The sequence below is a fragment of the Miniopterus natalensis genome, chromosome 1, assembly GCF_054644295.1.
Source record: "Miniopterus natalensis isolate mMinNat1 chromosome 1, mMinNat1.hap1, whole genome shotgun sequence".
NCBI classification, from domain to species: domain Eukaryota; kingdom Metazoa; phylum Chordata; class Mammalia; order Chiroptera; family Miniopteridae; genus Miniopterus; species Miniopterus natalensis.
The window spans coordinates 149,129,693-149,150,111 of NC_142081.1; the positions used below are offsets into that span (position 1 = coordinate 149,129,693).

General features: G+C 36.2%; 1 protein-coding gene across 2 annotated transcripts in view; it reads right to left on the reverse strand.

Moving 5' to 3' along the window:
- GRID2 (glutamate ionotropic receptor delta type subunit 2) overlaps window positions 1–20,419 on the reverse strand; it is a 1,226,675-nt gene that overhangs the window by 579,875 nt on the left and 626,381 nt on the right. For both annotated transcript variants that reach the window (XM_087826562.1, XM_087826560.1), the window contains exon 4: window positions 14,030–14,235. In XM_087826562.1, the coding sequence (XP_087682688.1) occupies window positions 14,030–14,235 (206 nt within the window). The remainder of the gene's footprint in view (window positions 1–14,029; window positions 14,236–20,419) is intronic.

Consider the following 20,419-nt stretch of genomic DNA (forward strand, 5'->3'; position numbering starts at 1 on the left):
AGAATGAGTAGGTTATAAATAACTGAAAAACACATGCCTGGAATTAGGTACCCAATATAACAGCACAGGAAAATGCCATCCTCGGGGGCCCTGCCCAAGCACACAGCTGGCATTCCTCGACGGCAGCCCCAGCTGCGCACCAAGGAGAGAGCTAAGAGCAACAGAACAGCCACCCCCAATACGCCGCTCGGCATCAGGATGATTTTGAGTTGAAGGCGATTGAGAAATAGCAGATGTAGAAAAAGCTCTAAAAAGGGAGCATACACTTCCTTTTTGTAAAGAAAATTTACATTTATAAAAAAAATTAAAAATTGCATTGGCAAAGGTGCCCCTGTCTCCTGTACCAGGAAGCTGAGGGTGACACCTAACAATTCTTACCAACGGAGAAGGCCCTGACTTGAACCTGCCAAAGTGACCTTAACAAACAATCCGGATTTACCTGACTTGTCTGGTCACCTCCTAATACTTCCCCTCCCAGAGCCCCAAACCCAGTTTCCTTTGCTAGCTTCCTTTCCACTGTGTCGTGATGTTAGGGACATGGGCCCTGACATGCTCCTTGAGTCAAGGCTCTGTACCGAGAAGGGAAGGACGGCTCTACATCCCGAGGGAGGCTTCTCCTGGGAGAAGGTCCCAACTTAAATCTGCATAACAAACACATTTGTTCCCTGGGCTTTCCTTGTCACCTTCCCATAACCAGCGCCCCCCATTTCCTCTCCCCGGTTCCCCTGTTTTAGGTGAAGATGGTATTTAAGCACCAGTTCTAGCCAAATTTTTTAGTCATCCCTGCATTTCTCCCTGCATTTCTACATATGAGGTATACATATTAATAAACTTCTGTTTTGTTTTTCTGTTTTGTTTTTCTCTTGTTAACCTGCCTTTTTTTTTTTTTTAACTGGGTGCTTGTAGGTAGAACCTACAATAATAAAAGAAAATGATTATTTTTTCTTCCTCTGCAGTTTGTAAGTAAGCCTTTTTCCCCCTTCTCTTTCTGTTAATCTCTCTTTTACCAGTTTGAACTCAGAGGCCCTAATTATTGAACTTAGGTGGATAAAGGAAAATACTTTTTTCCTTTCCGTACAGAACAAAACAAGGATTACTTGTTTAGACGTGAGAACTGGATGTCTCTAATCTTATATCTATCCTAATTTTGAGCCAGGCTAGTTCTCAATCTCCATAATTAAAACAACAACATTAAACATCAATGAATAAATATGCTCATGTTTTTAGAAGTTATTTTTAAAACTGAAAAATATTAAGGGATTAGACTGGATTTTTAAAATGTTGTTTCATTTAATCTCTCCGTGGAAATTCTAGTACTCTACACAGAATAACCAAGAGTAGTCAGTCTGAGCACAGGAGCGGTCACTGCCAAGGAGAAACCCTTCCTTTCAGTTATGTTTCAAGAAATTATTGCTTAGCTAGAATTTGTGATTTGAAGGTTGAATTCAATATGAGGCTAATAATACTCTCAGATAGAGTTGAAAGAGGGAAGGGATGCAATTAGATAAGAAAAGAAAGTTTTGTTCATCTTGGTATAAGTGACTTGGTTCTTATTTAAACCCATTATAAAATGTCTAAAACCCCAAAACCAAGTACGTAGCTAAAATTATCAATCTTTGGGGGAAATTTCACTTCAAAAAATTTACCACTTATTTAGAGCCTGCTATATGCAATTTATTAAGTTGTATATATTATAGGATTTAAAGTTGAATAAATAAAGAACCTGACCCCATGAAACCTAAAATCTAGCAAATAAGAACAATAATAATGTGAATGATGGTAACTGACAAATATGTGCCCATTAATCAAAGCTACAAAAAAACCCTGAAATAGCCTGTAGGGAAATTTAAAGGGCCACTTTTCTGTTTATTCTTTGTTTCTCCTATTATTGTTGAAATGCTTCTCTTTCAGGGTATATATAAAGTGGTGGTTGTGTTCAGAGTATATTAACATTTTAAGGAGCAATTTTATTTTGTGCTGGGGTCTCTAGCATGGCTTAGATTTGCTATCTTAGCTATGCAATTTTATATCTGAAAGGCTGGCAAGGTGGAAACACAACAATTTATTTGCTTAAGCTGTTTAATTAAAAGGGAACAAACCTGGACATTCGGGGGCTGACAGCTAGATGCCCAAGTTAGGCATACTCATCTTCTGGGGAATATGGTCCAACCTTCAATCTCACTGAGCATTATATGAAATGCAGCACCACTAATTTGGTGTTTCCAACCTTTGGGTCTAATTGAAGGCATTGCTCTAAAGGACACTCTGCTATGCTCCATGGATCTGAGTGTTACATACCACAGAGAAGGAGCTGCAATAAAAAATAAGTAAAATAAATACCAGATCCCCAGAGTTTTTCCATCAAACTAAGGGGACAAAATATACTACTACTTTTGACTCAACTGTGGGCTCAGTGCTTGGGGGAGTAAGGTTTAGTGTCGAGATGTCTGGGAATTCTGGTGGGCGGGAAGAGACATTTGGCTATGTCAAGCAGGCCCTGGACAATGATATCAGCAATAGCCTGGCACGAGAGTGATTTGTGAATTTTCCTGATAGTAGCAACAGTCTCCAAGTTACATTTGAAACAAGTAGGTCATCAACATACAAACACTGATACCAGAATCCTTGTAGAACAGTGAGAGTGTTAGCATAGGTAGCTAGTTAGTTATTAATAAAGGAAGGGACCAAATGGAATCAGACATTAAAGCCTGATTTACTAGGGAGCTGAATCAGACATTAAATCTGATTAACTAGGAAGCTGTAGCATTCACAGACTCCCTAGGGGACAGCCCCAGACTCCCTAGGGGACAGCCACAGACTCCCCAGGGGACAGCCACAGGCTCCCTACGGGACAGCCACATCCTCTGACAAACAAACAAAAGTTAATTCCTAAGCAAGCAGGAAGTGCATATACAGTAGAAACCACATGAGGAGGCAAAACTATGGGGTATGCGCAGTAGGAGCCACGGTGGCAACGTAAAAAGGAGGAGTGTAGCCGGGAAAGTCTGGGAAGTGGGTCAGCTAGGGTAAGGGCATCCAAGAGAGGTCCAAGATCCAAGAAAGGGGCTGGTCAGGGAGAAGGCCCAGCACACACCCAGGGAAACCAAGGAGGGAGGCGGGATAGTTTGAATAACTGGCAGGCTTGTTCCTGAAAACCAAGAAAATACACGGGGGATTATCAAGGATCTCGGAGCAGTTGCTACTAGACCCTGCCCACTCTCTACATCCCCGAGGGCATGTGAATTCTTTTCACCGCAAAGAATCTACCACTGCACTTCAACTTCTCCCACTTCCGCGCCCTTTGAAATTCTGTACTTGCAACATGGCAAGGACCCATTTTCACCTGAACAAAAGGAAATGGTAGGTTTTCAAAGACCCTAGGGGTCCTGCATTCAGTATAGAGAGAACCAGTGTTCCAACACTTTAGCTAGTGGGGATTGTCAGAAAATAACTTTTATTATTACTTTTTCCACAACTAATGGGCCTCAGTCTGGGGGAGGGGGGGGGTGCTGAGAAATGCCTGTTACAGTTTATATATATGTATTAAATGTTAAACTCCTCAGTTACTTATGCTGAACAGTTATTTATATTATTAGGTAACATTTGTTACCAAATTTCTGCACTCTCTTAATGGCAGCAATTCTGAATTTTGAATAAAGGTTTTTTTTAGATATAAATTCAAGGTCTATAGCAGAGCTAGCCAATACAACTTTCTGTGATGATGGAAATACTCTATATATGCTCTGTCCAATGTTACCTGGGAGCCAGACAGAAATACAAAATCTCAGGTTCATACCTACAGAATCAATTTGCATTTTAGCAAGATCTCCAGTAGATTAGTATGCACATTAAAGCTTGAGAAGCAGTAGTCTAGAGCAGTGGTTCTTAAACTTGTCTGCATCTTACCATCAGTCACCTGAGGATGTTTTTTAAAATACCAATGCCTATGCTCCATCCCAGAAGTTATGAGTAAGGTTCTGGCATGGGATCTACGGTTTAAATAGGTTTAAGGCTCTAGGTCTTTGACTTCCCTTTTCTTAGCACTGACTTTAGAGCTCTTGTAATGGTAAAATTCTTTCTCTGCCCCTTTGAGATGTAAATGTTCTCCCAACCTCTGCCCAGTTTTTCAACCTAGGAATGTCTTTCTCAAGGCCTGGGAGACATCCCTTTGAAATGTAATAATCAAGGAAGACAAAGGCTCCATCTCCAAAATCTCTCTGGTTGGGTTGGAAGCTAACTTTGGTAAACACAAATTACCAAACACAGATGGCCTCACCACCCTAACCAACCATAATGACCTCCAGGACCTTTCCACTAGCTCACGGCAGGGCACTCTCCTTAAAAGTGACTTAATTGACCCCGCCACAGTGGTTCAGTTGGTTGAGCCTCATCACATGCACCAAAGAGGTCACCAGTTCAATTCCTGGTTAGGGCACAAGCCTGGGTTGTGGGCTTGATCCCCAGTACGGGTCATGCAGGGTACGGCCAATCAATTTTTCTCTTTCTCATAGATGTTTCTCTCTCTCTCCTTCTCAAATCAATAAAAACATATTAAAATGATTTAATGGGAGTTAGTCATACAAACTACTTCTTAGTCATGTATAAAAAGTTAGGATTATTTTTTTTCACATTTATTGCATATCTGGTGAGGTAATATATAGTGTAGTGCACATGTTTAGTATTGTCTACACTTCACTTTGTTATTACTTGCTGTGTGACCTGGCACTCATTTCACAGCCCCTTTGTGTTTCATCTTTCTTTTTTGTAAAGTGGGGCTAAATACTGCACTTACCTCATAGACTTGGTGTGAGGATTTAACATGTTAATATGTCTGGCACATAAGAAAAACTCAACAGATGTTAGTTGTTGCCTATGGAAACTACTTTACAATGTTCAGAATCAACTCAGATATTTATATTGTCGCCAATTAGCTATGCCTTATCAGTTTATTTACATGATTAATTGATTTTTTTGCCTTTTCTTTTATTTTGTGCTAAACATCGCAGGCGGACTGATTTGGCCCAGGTGGCATGTTCAAAGACCATACATATATTACCAGTTAAAGACTAGAGAGGTAAGTATTAACTGGAAATCAATTATACTCTCCCAAATAAAGAATTCATGATGAACACTGTTAGAAAATAGTAAAAAAAAAAGCCTTGGAAAATAACGAGTAAGTTAACAAAAACACAAAATTGCAAATAATCTATTTAATCTAGGACAAAAATCTGGATAAGTGCATGTACATCGTTCTAATTTTTTATCTGTAGAATGAAGATACTACTCTACCCATCTCACTGGAGTTTTCAGGAGTATACAAGGTAACTTGCAGAGTGATTAGCATAGTGTCAGATGCTTGAAAACAGTCCGATAAATCTTGACAAGCTAATATTTGGGGAAAGGTGAAATGTCAACGCCAGCAATAAAATTTCCATGAGAAACAATTTTAGTGTTTTATGCATTGAACAGTTGTAGATCAGTGATTATCAACCAGGGATGATTTTAATCCACCATAACTGATGGGAAAACTTGGCAATATCTGGTACTTTTTAAAATTTTTATTGATACTGGTGTCTAATATGTAGAGGCAGAGATTCTGCTGAACATACCACGATGCACAAGAAAGCTCCCCACAACAAGGAATTATCGGGTCCCAACTGTCAATAGTGCCAAGACTGAGAAATTTTGCTGATAAACATTTTTGTTTATCACTAAAGTATTAATCCAGTTAATACACTTTTTAAGAAACTCTAGTCTAGACCTATTATGTAGATACAAACAAAATATAAGAAAAGTTTTCTATTTTTTTCCCCTTAGAGCTGGTAACTAACTCACATTAAGAAGTAGGTTTCTTGCTGGAAATCAGTTGCTTCCCAGCATGTCTTGTGTCGTCTGCATTACAGTCCCCAGAGCAGCCTGGTCCTTCTATAGTTGCACTTTAAGCTAATCCCCCTCCTTGGGTGAGACCTTGTTTTTTACTTCATTTTTTTCCCTGCTTCTCCATACAGTTTGCTAAGCACTTACAGGGAACAAATGAATGAGAATCCACTGATTCTGCTCTAAGTGCAGCCCATCAAAGTACAACTGAGCCCTCCAGGTACCGTCAAAATTCTCTGTATTTTTATCTTTCCTTATTTCCTCTGCTTCTCTCCCATTCAAATGTAACCTACTTATAAAACTGATCTTACTTCATTTCAATGATTCTATATTGACTTTTTTCTGTACCTTGCACCTCCCATTTCTCCCTTTCCATCTGATCTCCGTACTTAGGAAATATCTTCCTTGAAGGAAGTTTCTTCCCAAGATACAGTGCTATTTGACCCCTATTTTTGCTTCTAAATTGGAAAGAGCTGCCTACTCTTAATCGCTTATTTGAAAGCCTCTTTATTATTTATCTCCTTACAATCTTTTTTCCTTCACACTATTTTAATAAAAATGTTGTTCAAAGGTCACCAGTGATCATCTCATTGACAAACACAACAGCTTTTCCTTAGGGCTGCTGGGTTCCAGTCCTTCTTTCCACCAATCTGATTCATGTATCAATCTAGATGTTCTAGAATAACATCAGGTTTATGACTGAAATTGCATTTATTGTGTCATCTCAAAACCTGTTCGCCCTCTTATGTTTCTGATTTCAAAACGTTAACATCCTTGAAATCCAGACTTGAAACAGGATCCAGCTCAACATCATCGCGTTCACCCAGCCGATTCCCAAGACCATTGATTCAAATATCATTTTCATTTTCTTTTTTAGCCTACTCTACGGTTCTAAAGAAATGTACAACTGATACTTTTAAATTGTTACTAGGTGTGAACATTATTCTATACATTGTATATACTTACCAAATATCGTCTTCATATAACTCCATGATCAGGAATTGCTCCATTTTATAGATGAGGAAAATAGAGCTGAATGATTTTAAGTGGGTTGGCTAGTTAGGCAAAAACGGAATCCAAATTCTTTGTTCATGCTGCCATAGTCATCTGTATACTTCTTTAGGTTTGACTTTCAAAGTTTTCACTTACCAGCCTGGTACCACCTTAACTTCCTGACTCTGCATCTCAAAATTTTACTTGGGATAACCTGTGTCTCCTGTCCCATCCTGCTCCTTTAGAGTTTCCAGATCAATATCTCTATTCATGCTCCCCTTCGTTCATAGATGGGTGCCTTTGTATGATATTTCCTTAAATCCAAATCTTAAGTATGGGTTGACATACTTAAGCATTGACATAAATGTCTCATCAAGCAAATATTTTTAAAGTAATTAGTATTTGAAATGCATGGACCCATATGATCATATAGTTTTAGTGTTGGGTGGATGTATGTAAATTTAACTTTTTATTCTTCTTATGCTACAGTGTTGTGCACTCTATTAAAATAGGGTTTACTAGGGAAATCAAATGAACCTTCTTAATTTTCTTTATCTAAACAGTTTATTTTCTTCCTATTATATGCATTATACTGAGAATAAGTATGGGTAGAATTATCATATAAGGGCATCAGCTAACTTTTCAACAAAACTTCATGGGGTGACTCTGTCTGAAAACCTGGTCCTCTACAAATATAAAATATTGATTTTGTCAGTAAGTATTTAAGGGATTGATTAAGTCTGAGATACTGAATCACAGTAAGTCAGGCTGGCAAATAGAATGAGACTCCAGTGCTAACTAAGATCTATTTGCCATGTCTGCTAGAACAGCAGGGCAGAGTGCAGTGATCTACGTTTCAGTCTGGAAATGGAAAATAATTGTACTTATAGGATGTATTTGCCATTTACATACTAACCAAATTTACTAGAAACTGGCATATTAATTAAATTGCTAACTAATTTATTTGCAGCAAACAGTCTTCCCTAGTGCTTAAAATACAGGGATCACCATTCTCCTGGCCTCAAAAGGTGATGTTAAGAATGGGAGCAGAGAGAAGGAGGTGCATAATTTAGAAAATTATTTCACAAAGACCATGGTAAGGCCTGATAAACTGTGTCTGGCATACTAAAGAGAACGCTTTTCTACGTTGGCATGTCCTTGTGTCCACGCCTGGTGTCTGTCTTTCTCTTCGAAGGCTATATAATAGACAAACACTGACAAATTCTAATCTTCAACTTTATCATTAGGTCTATTGTAATTAATCCCTCAGTTTTTGTTTTGTCCATATAACTTAATGCAGAGAAAAACACTGTAAATTTTATCACTCTTGGATTCATTCATATTCTAGACTTGTTTGATAGGACTATAGCAAGTTATAGAAATGAATTTTTGAGGGAGCCAAGACTTCTCTGTTACCCCATAAGAAATAAAATGTTGGTTTACTTCTAGATATGGGTAATCTTACACGTTATCTACCCACTCTATTTGATTAAATTTTAGATAGCAACTTTGTTTTCTTTATTTTCAATTCCCCTTTGGGAGTTGAGAAGAGTAACTTAACTGTTTCCTTTCTTCTGGTTTTATTATTTCCTGTTTTATGTTTACAACTTTTCCTTATTCGTCTGAATGTTCCTTGGGAGTTAAAACTATGTATCATTCATGATTGTATTCCCAGTAACACTTTCCGCATTGCCTTGCATAGAATAACTTTAAACATGCTGTCTGAATGAATGAATAAATGAATAATGAATTCCAGGACTTCAATTCTCTTGCCTTGAAGGTTAAAGCAATTGTGATTTTATAGTTCAAATAAGAATACAATCCTCACTTATGTTTGGGTATTTTCTTGTTTAACTTTGTTTTAATAAATTGAACAGAATGAAAATGTTGAACTCATTCAAAAACCTAATCGAAAAGAAAAACTAGCAAATTAGATGCTGCAAAGGCAAAAACTGTTAGATGAACTTTAGACTATTAGAATTAGTCAGAAGCAAACCGTCCAACAATATCAGTATTCCAAATCAGTGGTCAGAGGAGAGACGTGAGTTGAATCGGTCTTATTTGGAAGTTTGGACTCATTAGAACCTAGAGGACTCTTTGGAACTGGACTCACTGGAGCCTAGTTCTCTGCCTCATACCCCTCTTCAGGAGAACTTTCTGAGGCCTCAACAGAGCTCCAACCAGAAAAGCAAAGCCTGATGGTCTTTCACGCCTCATTACCAGAAGCTGGAGCTGTCATTCATGATACTGATCAAGTGGAAAGTAAAATAAATTTGAGACATTCTCATTTGCAAAAATAATTTCCCAAGCTGTGGGTTGGCTAGTAACAGGGCTGCCTTTCAAGTTCAGCGCAGTGCTGAAGTAAAGCAAAAATTTGGATTTGAGAGCAGTTCAATAATTGATAGCTGCGACATAAGAAAACTTCAATTGAGTCAGGAATGCATGTTGTCTCTTAGAGATTTTTTCAACTGCAGTGAAATTAAAATGATTGTTTTCTCATAGAATTCCATGCTATTGTAAAATCTATATCCATATAAAGCAGTTAAATTTTTGAGTGACTGGCTACTAGCTGCTACTTGATGATCCATGACTATTGGGTCCCTGGAAAGAGTTACAACTTTTATTATAGCATCCAGCACCATTAACTTCTGTTATCATGGGATCATAGAAATACTCTTATTCCAGTGAAATAATCAATATAGTCTTTCATTGTCTCCAAAATCACTTGCTTCATCTAAGAGAGAAAAAAGTATAATATAGGACAAGATGCTGTACTGAAAAAAGATGGTCCAATACTTATAAATCTACTAACTCCCATTTTACTCATTGGTGGTGGAAACTTTTAACATTCTTTCCCATTTAAGAAACACTGATCCTGTGTTCAGATGAATAGCAGACACCATATGGAAAATAAATGTGTCTCTTTATCTAATACCCACCGTATAAAACAATCGATTTCAGATAAACTTAAGATTTAAATGTAAATGATAAAAGAAAATTTCTAGAAAATACCTGCCCTTAGCCAGAATCGAACCTGGGACCCTTCAGTCCTAGGGCCGATGCTCAAACCACTGAGCTCAACTGGCCAGGGCATAGATTTCTTTTTAAAATATCATTACATTAGCTTCAAATTAAAAACTGTATATTCCATGTCTCCAAATAATTTCATTTTGGTAACAATTAAGTTATTTAAATAGCTACTGAATATCAATCACAGTCATTTGAATAATCAGGGTACCCTTTCGATGGCAAGGGATTTCTCTTCACCCATTGAGACAAGATACCAGCGCTTGTCTCCTAAAGCTTCCTAAAGGCTTATTTCTGTAGAGCTGCTTACATATCTATGCATTTTTTAATTCTCACCTGAGGATATTTTTTCCATTGCTTTTCAGAGAGAGTGGAACGAGGAGAGAGAGAGAGAGAGAGAGAGAGAGAGAGAAACACTGATGTGAAAGAGACATATTGGCCTTTGTCAGAATTGAACCTGGGACCTTTCAGTCCCTAGGCTGTTGCTCTAACCACGGAGCCAAACTGGCCAGGGCCAAGCTGCTTACGTATTCAAGGTGAGTAATTTTGCCTTTTTGTTGTTTGACAAGATAGAAGCTCTATGGGATATAGTACAATGGAATGAAAATTATTTCATACAGTATGTTTAAGGAATAAAAACTAATACCCTTTTCTTTATTGCAGAATAAAAGACTTTCATGTAACAGCAGGGTTCCTTTCTGAAAACTTGAAAAAAAAAATGCAAATAGAAAATGATATTCATTACCATGTAAGTAATAAAACCTCCTGTTTTTAAATAATTGATTTTCTTATTTCAAACCTGAAATTAAAGTCTGTGACCAATTTATATATGATTTTTGTATCCTTTCTGGAAATGGTATAACATATAGAATCCAATACAACATTTTTCCTATATTAAAAAAAACACTATTTTTCAAAATATCATCCCAATGCATATTTAAATCAAACCATGTGAGCACTTCTGTTTCACCATATTCATTTCAAGGACACTTATAGGTACACTGTGTTAACAATTTTCTACCAATATCACAGCAGGTTGATTTACTCAGCTGCACAAAACTGCAGTATTTTTCTTAAAGCTTTGAAACTCTTGAATGAGAGATGGAGCACTCACTGTAGACATGCAATGTATTAAATTTCTAAAACTTCAAAGAGAGCATAATTAACTCAATGCCACATAATTGCTCCAGGGACAGAAAAAAAAGATACAAACAGAATTGATATGCCCATTTTGCCCCTTAGAAATTATATGACAATGCTAAGTGAAGGATTTCTTTTTAAAACTCAAACTTTTGACTTTTAAGTTACTATATCCATTGAATATTTCAACAACTTTCCATGTCAACTTACAAAGTATAGGAAGCATTAAAGGTGGGGGAGTCCCACTCTTCCCCGTTTTTGACCCAAATGTCCCCCTCTTCTTTGTCTCTTAGGTGCTTACTGAACCTGACTGTCTCTGGCCTCCTCATAACATTTAATTCCTCTGTCTTTCCTGTTATCTCCATCCATCAGTTTCTTTCTAGCGTCACTTGACCTTCTATCCATCGTATAATCTAAGGTAAGTCACTTCTACAAATACTTCTCTTAGGACCCAACAATCACCTACCTCCTTTTACCTGCTGACAACTTACTTTACCAGTTGCATGCATACTGAATTGGTAAATACTGAACCATAGCTCCGAGGGAAAGTACCGGGTTTGGTTCCTGCAAGCCTTTGGTTTTATTTAAGTTTCTATTTAAAGACACTTTGTTTTATATATAGAAAGGGGGGGGGGGGGCGGGGAGAAAGAGTTAGTTGTGTCTCAATCCTTTCTGGTTGTTATAATAAAATACTACAGATTGCATAGTTTAACACAACAAAAAATTATTTATCACAGTTCTGGCGGCTAGAAGTCCAAAATCAAGGTGTCAGCAGCACCTCTGGCCGCACACTTCTCTACATTTTTACATGGTGGAAGGGGTGAGGCTAGGGAGCTCTGTGGATCTCTTCAGCCTTTAAAATAGCACTAATCTTGTTTATGAAGGCTCCACCCTCATGATTTAAACACCTACAAAGGACCCACCTCCTGATACCATCACATTGAGCAAAGGATTTCAACAAATGAATTCTGGGGGGATTCAAGCATTCAAATAATAGCATCTTGAGTCATTAACTTTGAGCTTCCCGCCAACGGCACTATAACTGAGGCCTGAATGAATCTTTCTGACACACGTACTTGCTCAGTAAGCAGCATTGCAGCCTGCTTGTGTCCCCGAAGACGGATGGTACTTGGGCACTACACTTGGAGGCCACTTTACACTGTGAAATCACCAACAAAAGGCACAAAAGATGCAAAAAGACACCCAAAAGACTGCAAAAAGGACACATTTACCATATGAGAGCTGAAACAAGAATACACTGTAGTGCTTTAAATACATATGTATCTGTCTTAGGACCTGAGCTCTCTTCAGCATTTGAATCATGTATCCAACTGTTTATTGCATAGCTGTTTACCTGAGCATGAGGAAAATCTCAGGGCTAAATAACACACTGGACACGTCCAACACAGACCTCTTCCCCTTCCCCCCAGACAAGCTCTTCCTCACCTCTATGTACTTGACTCCCTGTCTTAGTAAAAACTCCATCCCCTCTTTTTTAAGGCATATCTGAGAATATCTCATTAATCTATATTACAAATTTAAAATGTTCAAATCAATATATTATTCCCATTTTACTGATGACAAAATCTAGGCTCAGAAATGTTAAGTAATTAACCAACACAACATGACCAGAGAGTGGTTGAGATAGACTTGTATTTATCTGTTACATACCACACATCTTTTGTGAATTCCTACTCAGGACACTAAGTCCAGTGCAAATGTGCCTTCTTAATGAAGCCTTCTCTGATCTCTTCAGCCAAAAATGACAGCAGAAGCTCCAACCTGATTTACTATAATGTTAAGATTCCAATTTATATTACATACCATTGTGTATTTCCCTTCAATCTTCTAGCAGATTTTGTTTTCTTAAAGGAAAGAACCGACTCTCATCAAGTTGGAAATATTCTTTCTATTGTGGAAAAGTCTAGTTGTTCGATTTGCTAGACTGGATAGAAAAGCTTAAAGTTCTATATTTGTCTTTAAATTGCATAACAAAGTTCTCTATGAAAACAAACAGAAAAATGGCTGTATTGATATTTTTCCCACAGTTTTATTCTTCTTAGTGATTTATACTCTGCTTCAGCTCCTTGACACCAATTATATTATAGGGCGTCATAGAACTTCTAGCACATTCTTAATTTGGAGGCTTTATAGCAGTACTTTGGGAGCTCAAGAAAGCATCATAGAGAAGTGAGAAAAGAGTATTACTCAAATAAAGTCACCAAAGTGAAAAACACTAATAATAAAACCCATGTGAAAGTATGTAATGTTGTGACCAGTTCTAGCACTATATGAAACTAAAAACTTGAAGTAAGGCAAAAAGTACTCAACAGTAATCTTTTGTAAGGCAATAGTAAGCCTTTTAGAACACAGAGATGTTACACCAATCATTAAAAGTCTTAATTTTATTTTGACACAGTTTTGAAGCTTCTAGCTAAAAGAACATATACAATTAGAGCTTTGAGGGTGCAGCATCATAAATGTATAGTGGTCACCACTTTACCGTTTCAGACAGTTTTAATTATTTGTCTTGGTACAGAGTTCACAGAGCAGAAGTAAATTTGCTGTATGTTTTTGTATAAGTAATTATGTCCAGACGACACTAGCCTGATTCAAGTAAATCTTTTCTCAGAGGTAAAATTTTTACTTACAAAACAATTAAAGGATTAGTTAGAGAAATTTGCACTTTTGAATTCAGTCTTGAACTTAGATTCAATGAGGTCAACAGCACTTTTAAACCCCTATAAGATTTCTTTAAAATGTCCTGGCTATGTGCCTAAATAAATATAAACGCAAACATTCTCAGCAATTTACTGGGCAGTGCAGGGTAAATGCAGCGAGCCAGGATTCACTGCGCCACCTCCATCACGGGTGAGGACAGGTGTGTACTTAATTCCTTCTCGCCGCTCTTAGTTTTCAACTTTCTTACGGGGTCTATTCCAATGCATTTCATTTTAACACCCTACCCCCACCCTTGACAAGTTTTCCTTACCTCAGTGATGAAGGCTTTGGCTGTGGCAGGGTTCATAACAAGGATGGCTCGCCTCAGAGTGTCTCGATAGCGATTCAATTCCTCTATTCTCATGGTATCAAAGAGAGTGGTGATCATCTTATTGATGTTGTTCTCTACCTTTTGAAGTGCAACATCCATCCCCTGCTGAGAGACTCTGTCCAAAAACTCCTGTATCCCACGGATATCTAGGAACATCAAAATGCCATCAAAGGATGAATTAGAGTGCAGAAAGGAGATAAACACTATGTCACTTATATCAGAATAGTTTACTCTTCAATATTGTAGGCTGTCTAAAACTACTAACTGAGTAGCTGCTGAAACACTCAAATATGTTTAAGGTTTAGTATGATTTTAATGTGTTTACATGAAAAAAGAGATTATTATGTTTAAAGCAAATTTCTTTCCTTTCACTGAGCATTCTGAATGATCTCACCTGTAGAAAACAGGCTGGGATCCTCAGTTCCCTAAAGCAAATATGACACAAGGAAAGCACCCTCCTGATTTTCCTCAGCATTAAAGGAGTGATATCACCTCAGGAAAACATGAATATCAGTAATGGCCGTGAATCTAAATCAAGATCACTAACATTAAAGGAAGGCAACAATATCACTAAACTTGACATTTAAAATCTAAATAGAAAGAAAGTTTTGAGAGGTTATCTTGAAAGGGTCACAGGTCACTTAGACCACAAATAAAATAGCTACATTTTTGTCTATTTTATGAGAACCACCTCCTTAGCTCAAATCTGGCAAATCTGATAGGAGACAGTTTTCTTATGAGGAGTATAGGGAGTGTCCTTCGCATGTAAAACAAATGTTAACAAAATATTTACACAACCATTCCAAAAAAATACAAATTCTGAAAGATTATCAGAAAAAAGTTGTGTCCATTTCACATTTAAATAAGGAAAGTAAAATCCAGCCTAAATAAAGTGTTTACAGATTAATACCTAGATGTATATTCAAATTACACTAAATGTCTGAAATGTTACAAAGAGTTCTTCCTAGTAACATATTGGCTCTTTATAGAAGGGATTTGAACATTGATAAATATAATTGGTAAATGTATCTGTTAGAATGTAATCTTAATATAGCAGACTTGTTTTTCCTATATAATAAACTACATGTTTTCTGCACATGCCCATGGCATACAATGTTTAAAGGGAAAAGCATTAGCGAAGGATACAAAAGAAATGGGACTGTGGGTTGCTTACTGTGAATGGATATATCTCAGAATCTCTAACTGTGTGTGATTTGCCTCTCAAGGGCAATAATTAGTTTATGTGTTTTTCAATACATTAACAATTAAAAACAATATATAAACCCTTAGAACAAGAAAATAGCCATGAATTTTGAAATTGACATTTGCTCACAACAAGTTTATACCTGCAAGTTACAAGTTAATTTTAGAATTTTGCTTTCTCATTAGTTTTATTTTAAAATAATTACTGCAAATATATATTCAGTTATCTGATGACTCTCAAACACTTCAGAATACATAACTGTATAAATTCTACCTTATAGCACTTATTCCTAATTATATTATAAACCCAAGATGTCAGAATCATAACAGCTTAAAAGAACAAAGTCTCATCTGAAGCAGAACAAGAGATAAAAGAGCTGGAATAATAAAGGTATTATGTACTCATTAATATCCAAGTCAGAAAGTACCTAAGGGTGTAAGATACTCAGCAGTGGATTAAACAAAGGGTTGGATCTGATGTAATTTAGCAGATGTAACAGGACTATGCACACACCCAAGCAGGCATTCCCAAACTTTGGTGTGAGTCAGAACCACTTAGAAATCTTATTAAAATTATAAAAGTATGGGCCCCACCCCAGAAACAATATGCCTTTAAAATGCATGTCTAGCAAATCTTTGACTCTGAATTTTATGTTGTTGTTTTTTCTTTAGTTTGAATCACTTAAATGTGAATCTAAATATACGACAAAATAAAAAATACACTGAAATAAATAAAGAGGCTCAGAGAACACTGTGACCAGAGCATAAAGCTCCAGATCATTTATGTTCTAGGAAAGTCTCTGTTCACATAAATAATACACCAGTGCAATTTCATATCTTAACTTTGAGGAAAAAAAATTGTTCCAAAAAATTGTATTGAATATGGGACACGATGTTGTATGCCAGGAAAACAACAGTGAATGTACCCGTCTCTACACTGAGACAGACAATAAACAAGTAAACAAACTACTATGCACAGATCACATCAGCGCCCGAAGGAAACAGGAAGGTGCTCTGGGAGATGATGCCAGAGTGGAAAGAAGGATCTATTTGGGGTAGGATACTCAGGGAAGATTTCTCTGGAAAACTGGTACTTAGCCTGATCTAAAGGCGGAGAAGACATTACCTAGACACAGAGAGATAGGGAGTGAAGACAACAGCCAGGAGAAAATGCCTCGAGGCAGCAAAGGGCTGTTTGAAGTTAGAGGATTGTAGTGTGGGTGCAGCCCAGTTACTAAGGAGGCCAGAGGGAGGCAAGCTCCGCGCAGAGTGTGGCTCAGGTTATGTGGGCCCTGGGGAGACACAGAGACGGTCCGCTTTTATTCTAAAAATGGTTTTTATCTATTGAAAGTTTTGAACAGAAGATCTAAGTGGATGACAGGCTATGTGTGCAGAATGAAAAACAGTTTAAGTCTGAGAGTGACTTGTTACGATAGTATGATTCAAATTGAGCTTGTAATTGATATCCTCTTGATTTAAGACATTGACAGTTTTTAGCTTTTATTTTTGAACAAAAGGTAAGTTTTATATACATAGTTATTTGGCCAGAAAATTGATGTGATAAAAGATTGTTAGTATCCCTCTGCTTCCTTAGTCCAGAATGCTGGGTGTCATTGTTTAGATAAATGTGATTATAAAATTTTAAAAATATATATATATTTCTTTTTATTTCCTTTTTATTGAATTTATTGGGGTGACACTGGTTAACAAACTTATATAGGTTTCAGGTGCACAATTCTACAACACATCATCTGTACACTGTGTTGTGTGTTCACCACCCCAAGTGAAGTCTCCATACATCACCATTTATCCCCCCTAGACCCTCCTCTACCTCCCCACCCCCCTTCTCCCTGGCAATCACCATAAAAATATTTCTGATCTTTAAGTAAAGAAATATTTAATTTTTAGATATCTTCTAAGATTAGATTAGCGAGGGCATGTGTGTGTAGGTATGTGTGTGTGTGTGCACACGTGTGTCTATCACATGGTAGTTGCCAATTGAAGCTCAATGATTTACTTTACTAAATTGTATAAAATAATGACTTAGTATAATCACTAATATAAGATGAAATTTAATCTTTATATGGAAAAGTTCCAGGTCATATTAGAATATAATGCATAAACACATTTCAAAACTCACTTTAGAACCAGAGATATGCCATTGTCTTGTTCCTTGGAAACCAACAGTCAGCATCCAAATAGATGCCTTTTGGTGTCCAGTCTCTGCTCACTCTGTCCCAAGCGCTGTGAGAGGTGCTTGGAAGACAATGTTGAGTAAAACACAATCCCTGCTCTCAAGGAGCTTGTTGCCTACACCCCTCAGGATAACACAGACCCTACCACAGATAGTGCGATCTTACAATTCTACCCATTCTCTAAACTGCAGTGGCAATTTAACTAAATTTAATGGCATTCTCTGGGATGTATCAGACAGTAATTCTCAGTCTCATCACTGTATTCAAATATCATCTTTAAAATATTGAATTTGGTAGGAAAAGATTCATCATTAATTATTTGTAAGTCAGATTTTCCCCCTCTACTCATCTCTCACCCTCATTTGAGTAGATTAGGCACATTTCATCATTTTGATCACTAAATGCATTGAAGACCTCATTTGGAGCCGGAGAGTTCAGTACTACATTCAGCCAATCTTGGTGTTTCTGAAATTATGGCAGAAGGCTGTGTTTTAAAATTAATATTGAGAATCTTGTGACTTTTCTTTTAGATAAAAAGGAATATGCCATAATGCTGGGTACATAAAATACATCATTGAGCTGAACAAACTTCCCCATCATATGAATAAGAAAGCATATTCTATATATGCCTTGTTTCTTGAAAAAATAAGGCTTTCAACAATTGATTTTTAAAAATTTGTTCAGAAGAACCCTTACTGGAAAAGAAATTTGTCTTTATTGAGTATTTCCTTACCATTTGTAGTGTATTTAGAAAATAGCAATAATAAAATATAATATTAGATTTTGAGGTGATATAGTCCAGCAATAGTGGTCCATTGCTGAGATTTTCTATTGATAAGAACTTGTGTTCTTAATATTAGATCACAGTGTTTCAATATTTGCATTATCTTTACAGTAATATTGATCAATATTTTTTAAGGACATTTTACTGATGAACAAATCCAAAGCAGTAGAACATATTATTTTTACCAGCTTGACATAATACGTACTAATGCAAAGGAAATAGTTCAGTAAGATGCTTGGATAAATTATATGATTATTGATGCACATTGAAGTAAATGAGAGTAGTGAAAGTTGGAATGTGGCCAAAGGAGTAATAAACAGCTTTAAGACAGTCTAGAGAGACAGTTAATAATATAGTCATTAGATAGCTGAAAATACCTTCAGGGTAATTGCAAACATTTGCAATCAATTGAGAGGAACATGTCCATTTTGTGGGCCTTGATTAAACCTACATCAAGAATGCATGGAATATATTTTTCAGTTTCTAGGAACACATTCATGAAGATAGCCATTCAATATTCATTTCAAAGAGGCAGACCTTATAGCAATTTAATTGTAAGAAAAGGGTGACAGACTGAGTACTTAAGGGTAGTGTTTAAGTACTTCAAATCACTTGGCTATGTACTGACTCTTAATTTGATATTACTAAATCAGTGCTTTTAGAATACAGGGGAGCCCATAAATAACTCATTTGGTATTATGTAAAGTTGAGTTTCTTTGTTTTTGTGTGTATCAGTGCAAAAGTATTTATTTCTCTATGCACAGAAACAAAGAAACTTGATTATCTATACATGTATATAGTAGTCATTTACTATATTCTAGTAGAAATCTCCATGCTAAGCTATTTTATTTTATTAACACCTATTATGCTATTAGGTGTCTGATTTTCAGAAATATTGAGCTTAACAAATTAGACTAGAGATTTACATATGACCAGAAATCTTGTTGTAAAACAGAGAAGATATGTAAGGAAAATGTCAGAAAGGCTGAGAACATAAAGTAAGTTTAAGCTGATCAAACAAATATAAATGAACAAATTCAAAATGAACCTTCAAAATTTATGTTTTGAAAGCAATTTTAAAGGTTGAATTATAAAATCATATAAATATTTTACCTCTTTTTTAAATTGCAAGCTTCTTAAAGGCTAAGACTACATTCTGTAAAACTTTTTATCTCACATTTTGCATCACACTAAGCAAGTGAGCAATGAACATTTCCTGAATGACACATTTTTGAAAGCTCAACACTTTCTAAACTCTTTTCAAGCCCTTTAAAAAATGTTTTGAATCAATCCATTCAAATAAAGTTTCCACATTTCTTTTCCCTTTCATGCATTTACTTAGAATCAAAGACTAGAAAATTCTTTGTTAGGGTATTTAAAGCAGACTTTTATACTGTGCCCTTAATCATAATTAACTGTTTTTGAAAAAAACGTGTTTCTCTAATTAACTGGATATAGAAGCTTAATCATTTTTAAAGTATATTTCTCTAAGCAAAATACATCTTCAATAATATTTGGCTCAGTCAGGCTGCCTGATTCCATCCATAGATGATGCTTAATCCATTCATTAATGAAAGCAACTCCTGATAACCAAGATAAAAGTCAAGTGTAAATTCAGTGTTTGAACTTAAAATAACGGCACCGATGAATGGATATGTAAATAAACATAACCCTCTTCAAGGTACAAGGTATTTGGATAGATTGATGTTTATTTTGGACTCTCGCCCAGTTCTTTACTAGCAAGATTTATTGTAAGTATCAAACAAAAATTTTCTTTCATTAAACAAGACTATTACTGGAAATAATTTTAATGACACAGTAAAGTAATTTTTAAATAAATTATTAAATTATGGGTCAGAAGCAAGTTTATCATCAGAGTAAAGAAAAATGCTTTTTTAAAAAATTAACTCCTAAAACAAACCCTGCTTCTATCAGAGGACCCAGCCATACACTGAGATTATAGCATCTAATTTGCTCAAAGGAAAACAGAGGAAAAGAGAATGGGGAATTTCAAATGAATGTAAATGATTCTATGTGACTACAGATTTAGTGTACATTTTCAAAAGTATTTGCCTCACCAATAATAAAAATGTATTCTCATAACAATTTCCTAATATAATCCATGTAGGACTTAGAAACAAGATAACA